Below are 22,247 nucleotides of genomic sequence, written 5' to 3'. Positions count from 1 at the left end.
AACTGCACCTGGGATAATTAGTCGCCGGACGGGCTGCTTGTTGTGCGCGGGGCCGCTAGACTACTGCAGTAAGGGAATTATCAATGCTGTGGCCGCAGCCCCTCATTCAGCAATATAAGACCCTTCTGTACTGCCAGCAAGCCGCGCACACCACGCTGCCACCAGCCACGCTTTACTTAATCACAGAGTTAATTAAGTGGGTCCGTGACTAACCCCAAATTAGTAGCGATTATCTAAAAAAGGCGCATAGTTCATTTCTTAGAGCATGGAGGCAAACTAATAGATGTTTATCATTTATTCCCAAAAGGGCAGTGGTTATACAGATAAAAGTTGCTATAAAGTTGAGACATTAAATATGTACAAATACAAGTATAAAACAAAATGGATGAAAACAGAAAGTAACACATGTGTTCAGTCGGTATCAGGCATCCCATGTGGCTGTGGGGAGGGGCACTTAACCAAACGTCCCCTCATATCCGCACGTCTTTCTGGCATGAAGACTTTAGCAGAAGCCCTGCATTGCCTGTGTGAACACTGCCACATGCAGATTATTTCTTCTGCACTGGTGTACCACACGGCCAATCCCTGATTGTAGGCTGGCTGATTCATTTGGTATTTAGGCACCTGTGCAGCTGCAATTTTACTTGGGTCCGCTGCACCCTGTATTAGTGCAGATGCATGTAGGCCTGTCTGGTTTGTATATAGACAATCTGTTTAATCCAAAGTCTTGCCAAAGGAACCGTTCACCTTTAAAAATAAAAATAAATGGTGTCCAATCTGCAGGCAGCATGGTTTAGACCAGGGGGATCTGATATATAATTGAATTGTATGGGTACAGAGTCGGTGTAATGTGAGCTTTACTCATTCACATCCCTGCATATTCTGGGCTTTTCAGTGCAGTGATTGGCAGCCGACCTGTATAAGTGTGCGTACAGTGGCTGGTTAGGACCACTCACTTGGCTGGAAAGCCCAGAATAATCATAGTTGTATGTGAAGTTCCTTTCTGCTCTAAAGCATGCTGTATGCAGATTGCGCTCTGTCAGCATTGTGAAGAGTGGCAATGTAGGTTTAACGCTTCGGTTCAGATTTTAGCATGCTTTCCTGTATGGCCAGGTTGTGCCTGCTGAGGTTCAAGAAAACGGGCAGGAAGAAGATGAGGTGACCTATCCAAATCAGACCGAGGAAGCACCTAGCACTGAACCAGAACTCGTTCCAGTGGAGAGCGCGCCATCCCCTCCCCCTAGTGAACAGGAAGTAAAGAAGCCATTACCAGAAAGCCCAGCACAAGCTGAAGTCCGAGGTAAGATGCAATAATTCTCAAGGAGATTATTGACTGAAAGGTAGCGTTTTCCTGTCATCTTGGAAGAAAAATGTTGTTGGGTTTTGGTTTTGTTTTTATTCCCCTTTCGGTTTTAATTTTTCCACCCTTTTACAGTGACGTTAGGAGATACCTTATTGAGGCGATCAATCAGTCAACAAAAGACTGGTGTTTCTATAACAATTGACGATCCTGTGCGCACTGCGTCTCAGCAGCCGTCACCTCCTCGACGAAAGCCAAGCTGCATTGTACATATTTGTAATCTGGTGAGTCAGTTTTCTAGGTTATTAGGAGCAGCACACAATGACACCTATTAATTGGGACTGCACTCCATGCTGATTTAGGGAAACCCTTCCATAACACTAAGTTACTGGAGTGTAGCTTATGCAGTGCTGAATTTTTAGTCATTTTGTATAGTTAAGCACTAGAAAATGACTATTATACCCATGCGATGCTATCAGGAATCTAATATGCAAATTTCCTCTACAGGTCCGACCCTTCACTTTGGGGCAACTTAAAGAATTGCTTTCACGTACTGGTACTATTGTAGAAGATCATTTCTGGATAGACAAGATTAAATCTCATTGTTATGTTACGGTAAGTTTGGGCTAATATTTTGCACTCATAATTTTGTTTTTCTTGGTCCTTATCCCCCCCCCATCCCACCTGCCATATAGTGATGCTGTACTGTATTGCATCAAAAGCCGAGTAGCAGAGTGCTTCAGTAGTTACGTAAAATGGCCATTAAACAGTAACAATATTGGGTAAAGCTGATGACTGCACTATTGTTAAATTGACACAAAAGGCTTGATTAATAAAGACCGGCATTGTAGGTGCCAGTCTTACTGAAGGGGCAGGTGCCAGTCTTACTGAAGGGGCATGCAGGCGTAAGATGCTACTAATTCTATAAGGGGATCACGCCACTAAATTAAGAGCCGTGCGCCTCTCGCAGAGATGTGCTGCAGTACATTTCAGGTTAACGTTAAGACGCCAAAACTTCTGAGTTGTGCAAAACTTTTCTGACATTTGTGTTATACCGGAAAATTGGCTATAGCATCTTAATTAATTGGGGCCATCATGTACCAGATTAGTGAGTGGAGTATTTTTTTAGGTTAAACCGAAATGGGGATAGGGAGATGTCAAGGTTCTTCATAACTTTTCTATTTTTCCGTCAATACAGACACATGTACATATAGTACGGACCCGAGGAATCATACCGACACCTCAGTGTTACCATATAGTACTGACCCGAGACATACCGACATATCAGTGTTACCATATAGTGAACATGGTGAATAAAAAACCCAAAAAACAAATGTGTAATTGCACTTTGAATTTTTTCCCAATCTCCAGTACATTATATGGTAAAATAAATGACATGATTCAAAAGAACAACTCGTCCCGCAAAAAACAACAACAATCCTCATATGTCTGTATTGACGGAAAAATAGAAAAGATATGGAAGAAGGAGAGGGAAAAACAGAAAAAGCAGAAAATTGCCTGGAGGTGATGGGAAAATACCTCAATAAATTGCAGCTTGTCTTTCCCAGCACTGGCAGTGGTGAATGGTCCGCGTGCAGCGGTTATGTATTTCTGCTAGAAACATTATAAAGTGATAGGATATAGGTACACACCTTACACAGGCTGGAGGTATGCCAGGGTCAGAAAGGAATAGTGAAAAGCTAGGAAGGAATGAAGGAAGGGCTCCTCAACAACACAAACAAGCCCTTTATAGTATCAGAATCCTTAGTATCATATATATCTCCATACATACACCCCCCCAACACTTCACACTGTTACAGCTGCTGATATGGACAGGCTGCTCCCATCAGTATTTGTGTCATTAGAGACACAGTGCTCACACATACACTGCACCAAATCTGCTGCTGTGTGAAGACATCAGTGACACAGAGCTGTCTCATTCACACAGCAGAGGCTTTGTCACACAACAGATTACATCAGTGACTGCCATCCCCTGTGCAGATTAGAAGCTGCAGACCCCCATCACAGTCTGTTCTCACTGCTGCCAGCAGCCTGGGACAGTGAGGGAAGGAATTACTGATGAGTTATGTCATGTGGACGGGGAGGGCCTGTAGCTATGGAGGGTGGGGTTGTTGCTATAAAGGGCATGTTTGGAGTAGAGTAGGAGGTTACGACTAGTTCTCATTTTAATGCCATAACACACCCCCCTTGGACGTTCTGCTCAGAATATCTAGAAAACCGTGCAAACTAGAGACAGAAAGTAAATTACTTATTGTCACAATTCTGCAGCCCAGATACAGTCATATGTTAAAGTTTGGGCACCCCTATTAATGTTAACCTTTTTTCTTAATAACAATTTTGTTTTTTGCAACAGCTATTTCAGTTTCATATATCTAATAACTGATGGACTCAGTTATATTTCTGGATTCAAATGAGGTTTATTGTACTAACAGAAAATGTGCAATCTGCATTTAAACAAAATTTGACCGGTGCAAAAGTATGGACACCCTTATCATTTTCTTGATTTGAACACTCCTAACTACTTTTTACTGACTTCCTGAAGCACTAAATTGGTTTTGTAACCTCATTGAGCTTTGAACTTCATAGCCAGGTGTATCAAATCATGAGAAAAGGTATTTAAGGTGGCCACTTGCAATTAGTTCTCCAATTTGATTCTCCTATGAAGAGTGGCATCATGGGCTCCTCAAAACAACTCTCAAATGATCTGAAAACAAAGATTATTCAACATAGCTTTTCAGGGGCAGGATACAAAAAGTTGTCTCAGAGATTTAACCTGTCAGTTTCCACTGTGAGGAACATAGTAAGGAAATGGAAGAACACAGGTACAGTTCTTGTTAAGCCCAGAAGTGGCAGGCCAAGAAAAATATCAGAAAGGCAGAGAAGAAGAATGGTGAGAACAGTCAAGGACAATCCACGACCACCTCCAAAGACCTGCAGCATCATCTTGCTGCAGATGGTGTCACTGTGCATCGGTCAACAATACGGCGCACTTTGCACAAGGAGAAGCTGTATGGGAGAGTGATGCGAAAGAAGCCGTTTCTGCAAGCACGCCACAAACAGAGTCGCCTGAGGTATGCAAAAGAACATTTGGACAAGCCAGTTACATTCTGGAAGAAGGTCCTGTGGACTGATGAAACAAAGATTGAGTTGTTTGGCCATTCAAAAAGGTGTTATGCATGGAGGCTAAAAAACACAGCATTCCAAGAAAAACACTTGCTACCCACAGTAAAATTTGGTGGAGGTTCCATCATGCTTTGGGGCTGTGTGGCCAATGCCGGCACCGGGAATCTTGTTAAAGTTGAGGGTCGCATGGATTCAACTCAGTATCAGCAGATTCTTGACAATAATGTGCAAGAATCAGTGACGAAGTTGAAGTTACGCAGGGGATGGATATTTCAGCAAGACAATGATCCAAAACACCGCTCCAAATCTACTCAGGCATTCATGCAGAGGAACAATTACAATGTTCTGGAATGGCCATCTCAGTCCCCAGACCTGAATATCATTGAACATCTTTGGGATGATTTGAAGCGGGCTGTCCATGCTCGGTGACCATCAAACTTAACTGAACTGGAATTGTTTTGTAAACAGGAATGGTCACAAATACCTTCATCCAGGAACTCATTAATAGCTACAGGAAGCGAATAGAGGCTGTTATTTTTGCAAAAGGAGGATCTACGAAATATTAATGTCTTTTATGTTGAGGTGCCCATACTTTTGCACCGGTCAAATTTTGTTTAAATGCAGATTGCACATTTTCTGTTAGTACAATAAACCTCATTTGAATCCAGAAATATAACTGAGTCCATCAGTTATTAGATATATGAAACTGAAATAGCTGTTGCAAAAACCAAAATTGTTATAAAGACAAAAGGTTAACATTAATAGGGGTGCCCAAACTTTAACATATGACTGTATGTACTGAGATTATGTGAAAAGCCCGGACAACCCCTTTAATAAAAAATATTTTTTTTTCTGAAAGAAATATTAGCATTAAAACCCATTAAGTCCAGCCATGCAAACAAAGGTTATAATTGGTGGGCGAGCTGCAGTAGGAATCCCAAAATTATTAATACGGAACACAGAATGGCATATTTTATATTCAAACTGATACATATACTAGTTTAATCAATGGTGTATACTCAGTTACAATAGGTGTCTGTAGAACAATTACAAATTAGGAAATGAACCTACAAAAAGAGGAAATGCATATAAGAATGCATATAGGAATGCAGTGACAAAAGATGAATCCAGGAGGAGAAAGAAGCAAATTTGTCTAAGAAATTTTGTAATATATCTTTTCATGTGTACGTACTATTAAAACGACACTTGCACGTTAAGGACACAGTCAATTTTTGCCTTTTCTTTTCACATTATTCAAGTAGCCAAAATATTTTTTTTTTTTTTTTGTGGGGGTAAACTTGTAAAAACTCCATTTTACCATGTAATGTAAGAAAAAAAAAAAATTGCAAATTGGAAGTGTGGTGGAAAGAGTGAAATTGCGCCATTTTTCTTTGTTTTATTTTTACGTTATCCGTTCAGTATGATAAAAGCAACCCCAAACTTGTATAGATCCATACCAGTTTTATTTTTCCAACAATGGAGCTGTGTGAGGGATTGTTTGTTGTTTTTTTTTGTTTTTTTTTACGTTGCGTTCTTTTTATTGATAACATTTTGGGGGTACCTACTACGTTTTGTTTTGCATGTTATTGAAATTTTTTTCCAGTGTTGCTCCAGCTGAAAATTTACAACTCTGTTTTATTACTCGTAATGGCTTTTACGAATTTGGGTTAAATTGTTTTCCATTTTCATCGGACGTGGTGAAATATGTGAATAAATTGACAATTTGCTGTCACCAGTTGGGGTGTGTCCCTGCAGTCTGACACTAGCCAATCAGTGGTAACCTTAGCCAAATGTATATGGACACGCCCGTTTTCCACGCGACCTGGTAACGTGAAGTTGTCAATTCATAACTATTTTGGCTGGAATAACAGGTATAGCACTGGGTTATAAGAGAACATGGCGTGGATTGGCACGGAGAACACCACGTAATGGTTTTCCTTTTAGTGTGTAAACGTTTTCATTTTTGGCACAGTATAGGGGCTATAATACATTGTGAAGTGCCGAGCATGTTAGTGATGCCATACCACAAAGTACGGCTTGTATTGAAGTTAATAATGGATCTAAGCTGTTATCCTTTTTCTTAGTTGCTTGTTTGCACTCCTTCAGTTAGGTTTTTTTTTTTTTTCGGCAATTGCAAGTAGTGATGAGCTAACGTGTTGGCGTGTTCGGATAATTTGTTCAAGTCCCCAGAGCTGCATATCTCACGGCTGTTCGACAGCCACAACACATGCAGTAATTGCCTAACAAATACCTTATTTTTTGGACCATAAGACGCACCTAGGTTTTAGAGGAGGAAATTAGGGAAAAAAATTAAGCAATAAATGTGGTCAGTTTTGTACTTAATATCCCCTATCCTGGTAAATATGGTCCCTTCTGATAAACATGGCTCCCTCATCCCTATCCTGGTAGGCATGGCCCCCTTATCCCTATCCTGGTAGAAATGGTCCCCCTTATCCTGGCAGGAATGATTGCCCTCATCCCTATCCTGGTATGCATGGCCCCTCATCCCCCAATCCTGGTATGCACGGTCCCCTCACCCACCAATCCTGGTATGCATGGCCCCCTCATCCCTATCATGGTATGCATGGCCCCCTCATCCCTATCATGGTATGCATGGCCCCCTCATCCCTAACATGGTATGCATGGCCCCCTCATCCCTATCATGGTATGCATGGCCCCCTCATCCCAATCCTGGTATGCATGGCCCCCTCATCCCAATCCTGGTATGCATGGCCCCCTCATCCCTGTCATGGTATGCATGGCCCCCTCATCCCTGTCATGGTATGCATGGCCCCCTCATCCCTGTCATGGTATGCATGGCCCCCTCATCCCTGTCATGGTATGCATGGCCCCCTCATCCCTGTCATGGTATGCATGGCCCCCTCATCCCTGTCATGGTATGCATGGCCCCCTCATCCCTGTCATGGTATGCATGGCCCCCTCATCCCTGTCATGGTATGCATGGCCCCCTCATCCCTGTCATGGTATGCATGGCCCCCTCATCCCTGTCATGGTATGCATGGCCCCCTCATCCCTGTCATGGTATGCATGGCCCCCTCATCCCTGTCATGGTATGCATGGCCCCCTCATCCCTATCATGGTATGCATGGCCCCATCAGAAAAGATTAAAAAAAACAATCCATTACACTTACCTTCCTCCGCTTCCTCGCAGTGTCCTGCTCCGGTGCTAGCAGCTGCTTAATGCTTGTAAGCAGCACATGGCAGGGATGTCATGCGCTGCTCACAAGCAGCCACGGGGACTTTAACCATATTTTTCAAGCACGCCAAAGACACGTTCGCACACGAGCATACTCGAATAACGCCTTATCTGAGCACATTCTCTCATCACTATTTGTAAGTTTACTGTTTCATTCTGTGTACCTGATCTTTAGGTAACACCAGTCTTCGTGGCGTTTCTATTCCTTCTTACTAAGTTTGTCACTTCCTTCTAGTATTCTACAGTAGAAGAAGCGGTTACTACCAGGAACTCTCTTCATGGAGTGAGATGGCCACAATCCAATCCCAAATTCTTGTCTGCAGACTTTGCAGAACAAGATGAGGTAAAACTTCTAGTGCTGTATGGGTCCACACTGAAAATGTTAAGCCACAGTGTTTTGCACTGTCTAACTTCTAGTTATTATCCTTGCTTTTAGTTGGATTTCCACAGAGGTCTTCTTCCAGAGAGACCAGCGGAACCAAAACCAGAGGAGCCCCCCCACCAACATTCTCACTCTCACACGCATGGTCCTCCATTACGAGGTGAACACAGAGAACATGAGCGGGGTGTTCGAGAGCAGTGGGCTGAAAGGGAGCGTGAGATGGAGAGGAGGGAACGTACTCGATCAGAACGAGAATGGGATAGAGATAAAATTCGTGAGGGTCCCAGGTCACGTTCCAGAGACAGACGCCGTAAAGAGCATGCCAAGTCCAAAGAAAAAAAGAATGAAAAGAAAGGTAACTACCAGTGTAATACTTTATGTACTCGTAAGGCAAGAAGCTGCTCTGTACAAAAGAATTAAAAATAATTTTTCCATTTACAGAGAAAGTTCAAGAGGAACCTCCAGCTAAACTTTTGGATGACCTATTCCACAAAACCAAAGCTGCCCCTTGTATATATTGGCTGCCCCTCACAGATGATCAGGTATGAGGTGTGCAAATAATTACAAATCTTTAAAATTGTAACCTTAGTCTATTTTCAACTCGCGTCCAATTCTTCTTGCAGATTGTAAAGAACCTAGCAGATAAGGCTGAACGAACGAAGGAGAGAGAGAAGCGGCGTAAAGAACGAGAAGAGCAAGAAGAGGAAGAAAGAAAAGCGCGAGCAAAGGAAAGGGGGAAAGAGGCAGAGAAAAGCAGAGAGCGAGCACGAGAAGCCGAGAGAGAAAAAAGGAGAGCGCACAGCAGGGAGCACCCTCGTGAGAGGGAACGTAGGGATCCTAAAAGAGACAGCAGGAGTCGCAGTAGGAGTACACCAGTGAGAGATAGGGGAGGACGACGTTGACTCATAATCTGTCATGGGGCTGGGCGAATTTTTTTTTTCTTAAAATTAAAATCTAATTTTTTTTTATTACAAATGACTGAAATTGCCAATCACCTTTTTTTTCTTACATACACACTAGAGAATTACTTGCACAGAACATCCTAATACATTATGATCATCAGAATTGTGATAATGTGTCTGGTGTAGGTAAACATAACCCAGCTTTGGCAGCAGCCAGCGCATATGCAGTGTGAGAATACTGGCGTTGTCTTCATCTGTATAGTGCACACGCGCTGCTTGCTTCTGTAGCCATGAAGCTTGACTACTCAGAGAATACCGGCCATAGTACGCGACTAGTAACACACTATCACACATGTATCATGTAATGTTTGTGCAAATACTATATTACATTGAGTACACGATATGCTGTGACTACAGAACATCAGATGTTACACTATATGTGAACATGGCATCTGCAGTCACAGTATACTAGTAATATTTAACCTGTGCCTATAGTACATCATGTACTGATATATACAGAATAACGTGACTGATGTAACATCTGATCATAGTGTAATATATAGCGCTCATACATTATCCTGTATATAATATGTGATGTAGCCAGGTTCCTGTGTAGGAGTCTGTATGGTCATGTCTGCGGTACTTCTGCTGAGGGTTAAGTGTGAGTTGCAGCAGCTTGAACTTTCACGTAGCCCACGTTCCAGTCAACAATCATGCTTTGACCCGATCTACACGAAAGTACAAGTAACAGCCGTAGTTCTGAGCCTCAGCAGGAGGGCTTCATGCATGACTACAGAATCGTACATCGTGACGCCTCCTCGCTCTATGAACATCCTCCTTCCCTTGCACTGTTCTCAGCAACCTTCTAGATTTACTAGGTCACACCATGGTTCACTCCGCGCACCACTGTAGTTTAACTCGCCCCGACCAAAATTCGAATAGTGCTGAAGAGAAACCCTGAATAATCGCCCAGCCCTAGTGTGACGCGGCTTCTGACTGTCCCCGGCTGCTATACCCCTGTCCAGGGCAGGTGGTGGTAAAGGTTTTATAACTCTGCAGGTGTTGAAAGGAGCATTGCTCGCCAGGCCCCTTCACATGCATATTGTTTCTTTTGTAAGAAACACTCAGGCGAGGAGACTGCATCCTGCTAATGGATTCACAATACTGTCTCCCTGTACTCAAACTCCCATCAGAACCTCGTCTGTTTCTCTCCTCCAACATTTCTTCTGCATATTCTTTAGTTTGCTTTCTGAACAGTCATTCAGATCGTCATTTTCCCCTGTCATTGGACTCTCTGAAAAGTTTGTGCAATGAGGCTCCTTTGGTAACCTTATGCCTGTCACAATGTCGGGCAGTAGGTTACTTTACTCTCCTTTTTGCCACATGTGGCATCTTACCTACCGTAACTTTTTTTTTTATTGTGTTCCTTTTATTTTTTATTATAAATGAAGTGGATTATCAGAAAATAAAAATCTGCATTAGTTTTATACCGCCGATGTCTTGACCTATCTGAGACACCACTTGCAATGTATAATAGATGGTTTATTGCGTTGTGTTTAGCACAGTTCATGTGTCCTGACCTGTATGAAATTCCTTTTTATTTGGTTTATTCTCTCCTTAATCAGCCAATATTATAAATGTATTTACTTAATGAGGCAAACTTGTAGTATTGGTTGATTAGGTTGCTGGTCTGTTACTGTATTTTGCGTCTTGTCATGCATTTTGATATGTGGTGATGCATACAATAACCTCGCACCTAATCCAATGAATATTGGTGGCTTATGCACCCACGTGGCTGAATAATTGAACACTGGGTTTAAGGCTGCTAAAACATTTTAGGTTTGTATAAATTTTTTTTTTTTTTTTTTTTCCTATGGAGTTTACCTGATAGGAGCAAAATGAAAACTTGTCTATGACATCTAAATTTCACACTGAAATCTGGCAAGTTGCTCACTACTGGCTTTCTATGTTAAAATAGAGTATATATTCTAGGATGGCACGTGGTGGTGGTGGCAGCATATAAAAAAAATATTCTGATAGTGAAAGTCTAAATTATTGATTTCTACCATAATGGTTTTATATTGATGCACATTCTTTGTTTTATATTGTAAATAACACTATTGAAGATGAGGTTGATAAGAGGTTTAATATAAGGAATGGAGAGCGCACAGCTTCTGTTGCTTTTGATTGAAACCAATGAAGTGCCCTATTTATATGTATCGGTATGGTTCCCCTTTTCATGCAAGGCTTGAAGTCGTGCACCAAGACAATTGTGACTTATATAAAGCCATACAAGGTGTTTGGGTTTAATCGTGTAGGAAGTCTTTCCCGCAGATATCGAAGAGCCTGCTAAGAAATGGGTGACTGCACCGGTTCATACGCACAGCACAATAATACATTGGCGTCCTATAGAATATCACCACATGGGCAAGAATTGTGCAGCTATTGAGCGTTGGATTTTTGTACTGTATAAACTTGACGAGAGAGAAACCATGAAAAAGTAATGTAAATATGCAATAAATTCTATTACTTTCTTCCCACTGGATGTAGCATATTCTCTACAAACAAAAGTGAAAGGTTTATTTTGGTGAAAAATTGCATAATCCGAATGTTTTAGAAAAAAAGCTCTTGGAGCACAATTCACTCTTGCTTTTACGTCTCGTTTTGATCCGTTTTTAATTTACTCCCTAGTCTGTTAATTTGAGCCCTTTTTTCAAAGTATTTTGCGTTTGAACTGTTTTTGTTTTGTCATCGGTGTTTGGGGGGTGTTATCGGTTGCAACTTCATAAGTTGTGAAGTTTTTCTGCAACTGTAGGTCAGAAACTGCAACTGTAGGTCAGTGACTTAGTGATTTTTGTCTGGAATTTTTCTACAAATGTTGCATCATTTTGAATAGAACGTGACTTTTTGTGCTGAAGAGAGGCGCATAAAAGATTAAAAACAAACACAGCATTACTTTAAGTTTGCGCAAAATTTTATACACAATATGCAAGAATTAGACGCAAAACATGTCAAGGAGTAACCAGAGCTGTGGAGTTGGAGTCGGTGTCGTGGAACTTGAGGAGCTGGAGTCGGAGGTTTGGCTTACCGATTCCACAGCCATGGTATAAAGGAGTCTGTCATGGAAATTGAGTCAGAGGTTTGGCTTACAGACTCCACAGCCCTGGGAGTAGCAAAACAAAAAACTGAATAAATATAAAACACGAATTATTGCTCAGTCTCTGTGTTGGTACAAATCAATTACCATTCCCTGAAATCACAATGTTGAACATTGGCATGCGCAAAGGATTGCTGCCTTCTCTACCTGATATCTTGTTGGCTGAGATACTCTACTGCCCATTTGTTCATTTCTACTGGGTACCTGTGGGGAGAAAACACAGCCATAAAGTTCCCGGAAGGTGTCACCTATTTTGTTATATGCAAACAGTGGCATGATACCATTGTGAACAGTTAAGCAAGTTGAAGATAAAAAGGTCTCTAAAGAGTGAAGTTAACCCCCTCACGCTGGAGCCCATTTTCGTTTCATTGTTTTCCTCCCCCTACCCAAAGCCATAACGTTTATTTTTCTGTCCTCATAGACATATGAGGACTTATTTTTTGTGGAACGAGTTGTACTTTTGAATGACAGTCATTTTACCACATCGTGGACTCAAACAGAAAAAAAAAGTAGTAAAATTGTGAAAAAAAAAAAACAAAAAAACTGACATTGGTTTTAGGGAATTATTTTCCATATACATTTGGTGGTAAAAATGACCATGCAGTATGATTCTCTTATCACTATGATTACGATGATACCGAACATGTACAGTGTTATTTTTTTTTTTCACCACTACAATAAAAAATCTGAAGTTTTCCATGAAAAACAAACTTGAGTTGCCATTTTCCGAGAGGCTCTAGTGTTTTTATTTTTCGTCCAATGGAGCTATTTGTTAGCTTATTTTTTGCAGGGTGAGACTTTTTATTAGTACTAATTTGGGATAAATGACTTTTTTATTACCTGCTACAGCATTTTTTTTTTTTGTGGAATTGTGGCAACCATAAAGATGTAATTTTGGTGTTCTAGAATTTTTTTTCTGTTTAAGGTGTTTACAGATTGGGTTAATTGTTTATTTTGATCAGACTTTTGTGAACATGGTGATGGCAAATTTTTTTTTATTTTTAAAAATTTTATTTTCACTGGGGGGGGGGGGTGAAAAGGTTGATATGAACACTTTTTTTCATACTATAAAACTTTTTTTTTTACTGATTTTGTTAGCACCCTTGGGGCTTGAAGAGGCAATCATCATATAGTAGAAATCGGTCTCCTTTGAAGCTCTGCCAAAGGGCAGGGTTTCAAGGAAGTTCCATAATGGACAGACATGGGGGTTGTCAGCTGCCCTCCCATCTGTCATGACAACTCATCGGCAATCACGGCACTGGTGCGCTAATGGGCGGATGTAAGCACACGCGCTCGTCTGCACATATTAAAGGGAATTTGTCACCCCATTTTAGCCCTATCAGCTGCCGGCACCGCCATCAGGGGCTTATGTACAGCATTCTGTAGATAAGCCCCCCCCCCCTGATGTAACCTGAAAGATAAGAAAAACAAGTTAGAATATACTCACCCTGGCGTCTGTTCCGAAGGGTGTTGTGGTTCTGTCCGGCACCTCCCATCTTCATACAATACCGTCCTTCTGCTGTGGCTCTTGCACAGGCGTATTTTCTCTGCCCTGTTGAGGACAGAGTAAGGTACTGCAGCGCGCAGGCGCCGGGCCTCTCTGACCTTACCCGATGCCTGCGCACTGCAGTACTTTACACTGCCCTCAACAGGGCAGAGCTGTAGATAAGCCCCTGATTGCGGTGCTGGCAGCTGATAATGGGGTGACCGTTTCCCTTTAAATGCTGCGGTCGGAGATTAACATGTTAAATGCCAGTCAATCACTAGCATTACTAATTCACAGCCATCTGTCAGGTATGAGACAGGCTTGCTGTGTGAGCCTGATCCATACACCTGCATCCTATTTACTAGCTCTATATATATATATAGCGCACATGTTGTGAAAGGGTTAAAGATTATACATTTCCTTTTGTATTTTAGGCAAAACATTTTTTTACATTTTATTAATTACACAAAGGAAAATCATCTGATTCAAAAGTTTGGGCATCCTTGGAGATTTGTGCGCTCAGGTGACTGACCAAGGTTTCAGACCGTAATTAGCCCTTATTAGAGATCATTTCATCTACAACTTGCTTAACTTTACAATTACAGTAATGTTGCTCAGGAGTGCCCAAACTATTACCACTGTATATGCAATCAACTTTTTTAAATTTCAACATTCAAAGGAAGGCCTGAAGGATTGGGAATCACAGGATATATAGACATTAAAAAGATACATGATTAACACTGAGAGAAAAACAACAAAGATGTGTTTCTGGGGGCTGCTGCGTTTAAGGAAGACCAATGGGGAATTTTATTGAACACGTGCAGGTACACTCTCAGGTACCTTCCTCTCCTCGTCTACCCTTGATTCGGCAGTGCCTGAAGCCACTGCATCTTTCATTTGTTTGGGGCCCCCCCCCCCCCAAAGCTCTGTGCCTGACTTTCAGGTTCAGAGGATGGTACAGCAGCCAAGTCTGACCAGTTACCCCTGGTGAGCAGCTCTGAGTTTTTGTTCCTGAGCCACCAGTTTTACACATGGAGTTCTGCTTCTTATTTCACTACTCACAATAAGTCATGACACTGAAGTGATACAGAATCAGAAAACGCAAACGGGTAAAAATTACCACAACCTCTGGAATGAGTGGCTGAATATAATCTAGAGAAAGGAGGTCAATGATGTTTCAATAATAACTGCCAAAAAATGTGGGTAATCCTACCTCCACAGATATGCTTAGTTCCTTTTTATCCCATCCATCTTCTGCATGTAGTTGATACTTGAGGGGGGTCTTCACTAGTATAGGGGAGATCTATTTGGTAATCAGGGTGCATCAGGAAAAATTAAAACACTAGGAGCTATTTTATGAACCCCCAACTATTCTCATACCTAACAAGGGCAGTCCACAACTAGCTCTATTAACTTGCCCTAAGTGTACCTAATGGTCTAACACGTTTCCTCCAAAATGGATTCATCAGGCTCATGTGCAAAGGCCAAAATACCTCAGTGGGCTGGTTCAAGATTAACCATCAAAAATCGGTAAAAGGAAAACTTTGTATAAGCCTTGTGAACATGGGTTTAAATAGACAATAGAGAGTGGACTTGCCCACAGATTGGTATTCATGTGTTTCCGGTAAAGATAATCCTCCGCCAGCATATGATGCTGCACAGCCACAGCGGCATAACATCTGGTCCATGGAACACACAGACAAATAAGACGGCGGAAAGCACAACCATACGCCCACAGAGCTGACTTGTCCCATTATACTCATTGGTTTGGGCTCTGACATCACATGTAAGGGGAATTGTGGTTGTCAACGCAACCTAGTAAATCAGTACAAATGGTCCAGTTCTGTCTTGACATGCAATCTGCAATAAATTAAGAACAATAAGAGATCTCATTTGATCATTGGCAGATCAAGTATGTGCATGTTCCAGTTAAAATGGGGGGGGTCAGATAAGGAAGTTGGAGACGATACTGAGAGAGCTGTGTATCGCTCAGATGGAATACTGGAATCCTCAAACAATATTACAAAAGTAAAGTGAGTCAGAGAGAGAAGGGGACCTATACAAAAGAACCATAGTTGCCTTGTTCATTAAGGCCATCGGGTCATTATTTTAAACAGAATATGCATTTTGCCTCTCTAGAGGCCAATCTGTTCACAGTCTCCACCGCTCGCCGATTCTTCCACCTTTATTCAATAAATGTAATCAGTGTACATCCACTCCCATGTTTGAGGCTGACGTGATGGGCTACGGGGGTATCTGTTTAATGTGCGATGCCAACCATGTGGTCACGAATTCTTCTGAACTCCTTTTTTGGCCTTCCCACATGTTCCATCCCACAAGTGCATGTGGCCTTACATATAACCCAAGACCGAAACAAAATAAATACCCTGCTGTAAGTAAATAAGTAAAAGCAATAATGCATATAAACAACATTGGGTACTTGGTAAACACCATTTTCGATTTTAAAGTGTAAAAGCCATCCCACCAACATCGAGGTATACTCAAGTTTGGGATGGTCCTAACCTCTAATATTAAAACCTTACCCTGTGTGAATAAGGGCTGAGCAGGACCGGGTCCCAAACATGGACATAGCTCATAGGGAGCTTTATAAATTTGATATCCAGCTCAAAAGAAGGGAGGCCACAATCTTACCTGCATTAAATGTAGAACCCTAAGACTGGCTTTACACTTGCCGTGTGATTTGTGTCCCGCAAAAACAGGCTGCAAAAAAACTCCGCAAATATTGTGTACCGCAAAAACAAGCTAACGTTTTTGCGGTACCATTTAAATGTATTGCAGCCGTGTCAAATATCGAGCAAGATCGATATTTTTTCACGGCCACAAATACGGCCCTCTTACTAATTTTTGCGAACCCCATAGAAATGCATTGGGGCTGCAAAAATGGCCAGCAAAAACATGGCAAGTGCAAAACAAGCCTTAAACTAAACAAAGTAATGCACTAGAGTCAAGATGGTATGCATGCAAACTAGGAGCATATTCCCACTGGCTGAAAAACACAAAATCCAAGACAAATAAAATATATAAGTACCCTGCTGTAAGTAAAAGCAATAGTGCACATAACCAACATTGGGTACTTCGTAAACACCAATTTTGATTAAAAAAAAAAGTGTAAAAGCCATCTCACCAATGTCAAGGACATTGATGGAGGGTAAGGTTTTAATATTAGCGATTAGGACTAGAGATGAGCAAATTTGATAGAGCCCCTACTTATTCGGCAAGCTATAGCCTTCCCCCTGTCAAGTAGCCTCGGCGCTGAAACCCTCCTGGGTGGGGGTCCCTCAGCCGCAGAGATCAGGGGGGGACGAGCCCCCTGGGTAGAGCTTCCTCCCACAGCGGAGGCTCTCTGCTCAGACACTGGCTGCAGCGTGAGGTACGGAAGTCACGTGAAGAGGGATCGCAACGCACTTCCGGTGACGTCAGAGCACCAGAAATACAGGTCGGCGTGCGCTCTGCAGAAACGAGCGCTGTAACAGCGAGGCAGGCAGCAATCACCTTCCTGACTTTGCAGGGACTCACAGCGCAAGGACCAACGATGGAGGACCAGGGTAGAGTCGAACCGGATGGGGTAAGTGCGCTGTGCACAACCGACCGCTCCAAACCCTGACTACCTCAGACCAGAGCCCTGACTGTCCCTCTGGCACTATGCAGGAAAAGGCACAACCAACAGCACCCCTTGCCATGACCAAGCAGACAGGAAAAGCTTCAGGGAAATCTAATAGGTGTCCTGTATGCAACATGAAGCTCACTAGCAAGTACAAAAAGATGCTTTGCGACACCTGTACGGCCAAAGTAATGAAGGGAGAACAGCCGTCTCCTATCAGAAATGAGATCACTGATTCGAGAGGACGTCCAGGCTTCCATGGCCACCTTTTCCCAGTCACAGCCTGCCAGTCCAGGTCCCAGTGCAAAGCGGACCAGATGGGAGATGGAGCTTAGCTCAGAGGATTCCTACTCCCCGGGGTCAGATCAGCAAGAAGGCGAGGTGTGCGCTAAGGAACCAGAGTATGGGAGAAAATACCTTTTTTCCTTCGATGATACAGACAATCTGATACAGGCTGTCAGACAATTCAGATGGAGGTCCAGAAGCCTCAGTCCAGACAGGACATGATGTTTGGTGGCCTTAGGGCGCAAAGGCAACTGGTATTCCCGGTGAACGACCATGTGCGAGCTATGGTCCTGGAGGAGGCGGAGAAGTGCCTCATGATGTCCCGGGACTTTAACAAATGTCTCCCACTTTGACCCTGAGGACATTAAGGTGTGGAATGAAGTTCTCAAAATTGATATTCCGGTGGCTAAAATTGCCAGGAAAACATCTATCCCCTTTGACCACTGTTCAATCCATCAGCCAAAATGGAAGGAGTATAAAATAACTGCAAAGCTTCCAAGACATGGCCGTCTGCCTAAACTAACCCAAGCAAGGAGAGTACTAATTAGAGAAGCAGTCAAAAGGTCCCCAAGGTCACTCTGGGTGAGCTACAGAGAGCCACAGATCAAGAGGGAGAATCTCCACAGGACAACCATTAGTCGCGTAATCCACAAATCTGGCCTTTACAGTGACGTGTAAAAGTTTGGACACCCTTGATCAAAATTACTGTTATTGTAAACAATTATGTAAGTTGAAGATGAAATGATCTCAAAAATGATTAAAGAATAGATGTAATAAATATATATTGTAGTTTTTTATATTTTAAAAATTACAAAAAGGAGAATGGGCCAATGCAAAAGTTTGGCACCCTTGAAGATATGTGTGCTCAGATAACTTTGACCAGGGTTTCAGACCTTAATTAGCCTGTAAGGTTATGACTTGTTCAGCATTATTGTTAGGAAAGGCCAGGTGATGCAAATTTCCCAGCTTTATAAAAACCCAACCTCCTCTAACCTTGTACCAAACAACGTCAGCCATGGGTTCTTCTAAGCAGCTGCCTAGCACTCTGAAAATAGAAATGGTGGTGGCCAACAAAGCAGGAGAAGGTTATAAGAAAATAGCAAAGCTAATGGCAGTTAACAGGAACAGTGAAAGTCAAGACAAGGTCTGGAAGACCAAGCAAAATTTCAGTGAGCACTGCTTGTAGGATTGCTAGAGTGGCAAATCAGAACCATGGTTGACTGCAATAGACCTTGAGCAAGATTTAACAGACTCTGGAGCTGTGGTGCATTGTACTACTGTTCAGAGACACCTGCACAAATATGGAAGAGTCATCAGAAGAAAACCTCTCCCGCCTTTTTAACAAAAAATTCGGCATCAGTATTATGAAAAAAACATCTAATCAAGCCTGATGAATTTTGGAAACAAGTCCTGTGGACCAATGAGGTTAAAATAGAACTCTGACCACAATGATCAAATGTTTGTGTGGAGAAAAAGGGCACAGAATTTCCGGAAAAGGACATCCTAGCAAACTTTAAGCATGGGGGTAGATCAATCATGCTTTGTGGATGTGTTGCAGCCAATGGCACAGGGAGCATTTCACGGGTAGAGGGAAGAATGGACTCGATGAAATTTCAACAACTTCTTGATGAAAATATAACTACATCTGTAAAATAGCTGAAATGGAAAAGAGGATGGATTCTACAGATGGATAATGATCTTAAACACATGAAAAAATCCAAAATAGACTACCTCAAAAGGATGAAGCTGAAAGTTTTACAATGGCCCTCACAGTCCCCTGATCTGAACATCACTAAAAATCTGTGGCTAGATCTGAAAATAGCAGTGTATGCAAGATGTCTCAGGAATCTCACAGAACTTGGCTTTTTCTGGAAGCCCCCAAAGAGGATGGATGGTGCTGTGGTCAGACATCCCTCCTTTCACTCCAAGTTTCTTGTCAGGGATAAAAGTTCCCCATTCTTCTGATCGGTGCAGTTTCCAATAGTCGGATTCCATCGATCAATATCTTATCACCTACCTAACCTCTGGGTCGGTGATAACTTGTCTTCATCAAAGCACCCTTTACGGTAATTGTACATCAAAGTTATGTTGGCGCACAGTAGATGTGCAGGAGCTGCCTGTGTTTTACAGTCGACGCTCCACTATAACGGCTAACAGTTATTTGCATATAGCTGTAGGGTGGGCCCCTAGAGTCCTCTGTGGGCCCCAGACACCCCAGTCCAACCCTGAATGCTGGGGTGAGCCATAAGATAAAATATTAGGAATAACTATGGAGAGTTTGTAATATGTACACTAAAGTGCAGCCACCTTACAGATGGCTTCAAAAAACAAGTTTATGCTCATACTTCCATATGAATTTTACCATCCCTGAGAAAAGGACCTTTTTTATCTCATGTTTTTTTTTTTTCTTGTTACACTGAACGAATGCATAGGCACATGAGTCTGTAGGCTGGATTGTGTATTTGGCGTGAATTATCCACACTGAAAGTCAACAGCATCTTTTTAGTGCGGATTTTACCCATTCAGTTCAATGAGAATTCAAACGAGTAAATCGTTGGCCGGGTAATATTTTGTTGGAATTTTTTGGCACATTTCCACAAGAAAAAATGCACATGTAAAAGTATGAATGATTGCAGAATATGTTCCCCAAAATACAGGCGTACTCAAAAATACATGAGGTGAGTGGGACTGGAGTGGAGTTGCCCCAAATTTTGAGACTTTTTAAAAAGTCACAATTAATGAAGAAGGTTAAAACTTCTGGCATCACCAAAGTGTGCCCAGAAAGCGTAAGAAAAAACAGATGAGCACATATAAAATAGACTTCGAAAAAGGCGCAACTAAAATAATGAATTGAGTGCAAACCAAAAAAAAGCTCAAAACTAGACAAAAAAATAAGTGCAAAGGCAATGAAGAATGGGGCCCAAGTGCGCAAAGTGAGACCACAGTCTAAGGCAGCACTGTGCCAGTATTATATTGCTACAATATAACAAAATGCAGATGAACAGTGATTGTGGCAAGCAAGTGGAAAAAAATTCAACTGGTTCCAACTTTTTGCAACTTGCTTGTTGCAGTAGTCTGGGTCGCACTGTGACCCCATTCACCTGCATTTGCAGGAGCAAATTTTTTGGTCATACAATCTGCGTTGAGGCTAAGTTTCTTTGTAGCCCCAGCCTATGCCTGACATTAAACATTAAAAAAATGGACACGTTGCTGACTATATGCAAGACTTTATATATGTTCCACTGCTCCCATACTGGAGCTCCTTTCTTACATGCAGTACTACACGTAAATGACGCCCACTTTCTTAGAAGCTGCCATTGTGACAAGACCTCTATGAAGTGTCATTGGGATACCCTAACTATGGAGTGACAAAAAGAGAAAAATCTGTGAGTAGCTCGGACCGAAACTAATGTAACCTGCCGTGGTCAAACATCCCAATAGAATCGGCTGCAGCCAAACAGGAATACACCCTGGCCTCTTTTATATTGGAAAGGAATGACCTTTACCTAAGGCCTGTTTCACACATACTTTTTAAGTCAGTTGTAATCCGCGAAAATGGCGGAAAACTGATCCGTGGCCATTCTGACGTGAACGAGTGGTACCGGACCGTTGTTTTTACGGATCCGGCGAAGGATGAAATTGAAAGAAACGGCTGGAGCCGCCAGAACGGGATTTAGGGTTAAATTTCCGCCAAAGGCAATTCTTCAGGGCATGCACTGTGTACAAATGTGGATCCGGCCAGCAAAAAAAAATATTTCATTGTCTGTCCAGCCATGTCAGCGGATGCCAAAATTTTGGCGGATCCGTAAAAAAACGGATCCAACGGATGACCATCCGTCAAGATCCGCTGATAATGCAGGTCAATGGGAGAAAAAACGGATCCGCCAAGAAAAATGGCGGATCCGTTTTTTTTGCAAAACGGCAGATTTTGACTTATGGAGACGAACGGAAATGTGAAACAGGCCTAAGGAGGAGGGTATGTTTTATAATAAGCACCAGCTCCTGTTATTAGTATTTTCCAATTTTATATGATAATTAACAAGATATTTTTTATACAAAGCTTAATATAAAGGGAGTTACTCCCCTAAAATAGAGTTGAAGAATTAGGCCGGGGTCACACTTGCAATACGAGAAATTCTCGTCTCTCACATCAATACCCATCACTGCCGCCGGCACTCGGGACCGGAGCACCTAGTTGCATAGATATACATGCAGCCGCACTCCGATCCCGAGTGCCGGCAGCAGATACTGAGGCAAGAGACTCGCGCAAATTTCTCGTATTGCACTCGGAAGTGTTATCCCAGCCTAAGAAGGATCATATTGTACACTCTCCGGAGCACAAACAACTGTGCCACCTAGTCGCCAAAATATAAAATGTTTGCCATGTCAGCAAATCTTATACATTTCCCCCAAAACATACAAATATATAGTTTGAATATAATTCATAAAAAGGCTTATTTCACATAGCCAAATTAAAGCAAATATCTAAGGGGGAAACATAATTGTCAGCCTTGCCTTATTGTTTACTTCCCCTTTTGCTTTTTCCCATAAAGTCAGGTTTTAAAGGGTTATCTAATTTTTCTTCTTCCTGGGTGCACCACTCCTCTGCTACTACTTGTAGGAGGATGGCGAGCTACTGAAAATTGAAAGTTCAGACTAGCGGAATTTCCGTACTGCTGGCCTGACCTACGCACAGGTCTTTTTCTGATGTTGATCTGATCTAGAGAGCTGTTTAGCAAATGGATTGCAAGC

The 22,247-nt window shown here is 42.1% G+C and overlaps 2 protein-coding genes across 7 annotated transcripts in view; one reads left to right on the top strand and one right to left on the bottom strand.

The window, feature by feature from the left end:
- The window catches only part of ACIN1 (apoptotic chromatin condensation inducer 1), a 160,492-nt gene extending 149,007 nt beyond the window's left edge, over positions 1-11,485 (top strand). For all 4 annotated transcript variants that reach the window (XM_073575454.1, XM_073575453.1, XM_073575457.1 and 1 more), the window contains 7 exons: positions 1,114-1,300; positions 1,436-1,584; positions 1,808-1,915; positions 7,897-8,004; positions 8,098-8,398; positions 8,485-8,585; positions 8,667-11,485. In XM_073575454.1, the coding sequence (XP_073431555.1) occupies positions 1,114-1,300; positions 1,436-1,584; positions 1,808-1,915; positions 7,897-8,004; positions 8,098-8,398; positions 8,485-8,585; positions 8,667-8,945 (1,233 nt within the window). In that variant the 3' untranslated portion in view covers positions 8,946-11,485. The remainder of the gene's footprint in view (positions 1-1,113; positions 1,301-1,435; positions 1,585-1,807; positions 1,916-7,896; positions 8,005-8,097; positions 8,399-8,484; positions 8,586-8,666) is intronic.
- Positions 11,486-11,897: 412 nt separating this feature from the next.
- Positions 11,898-22,247, bottom strand: part of LOC141089140 (uncharacterized) — a 228,837-nt gene continuing 218,487 nt past the window's right edge. For all 3 annotated transcript variants that reach the window (XM_073575459.1, XM_073575461.1, XM_073575460.1), the window contains exons 8-9: positions 12,250-12,306; positions 11,898-12,108 (exon numbers count right to left, since the gene is read on the bottom strand). In XM_073575459.1, the coding sequence (XP_073431560.1) occupies positions 12,030-12,108; positions 12,250-12,306 (136 nt within the window). In that variant the 3' untranslated portion in view covers positions 11,898-12,029. The remainder of the gene's footprint in view (positions 12,109-12,249; positions 12,307-22,247) is intronic.

This window comes from Dendrobates tinctorius, unplaced genomic scaffold (assembly GCF_039654945.1).
Source record: "Dendrobates tinctorius isolate UK_male_01 unplaced genomic scaffold, ASM3965494v1 ptg000044l, whole genome shotgun sequence".
In the NCBI taxonomy this organism is placed as follows: Eukaryota; Metazoa; Chordata; class Amphibia; order Anura; family Dendrobatidae; genus Dendrobates; species Dendrobates tinctorius.
Note: the sequence above shows the minus strand (reverse complement) of the source record. Positions and strands in the feature narration are given on the sequence as shown.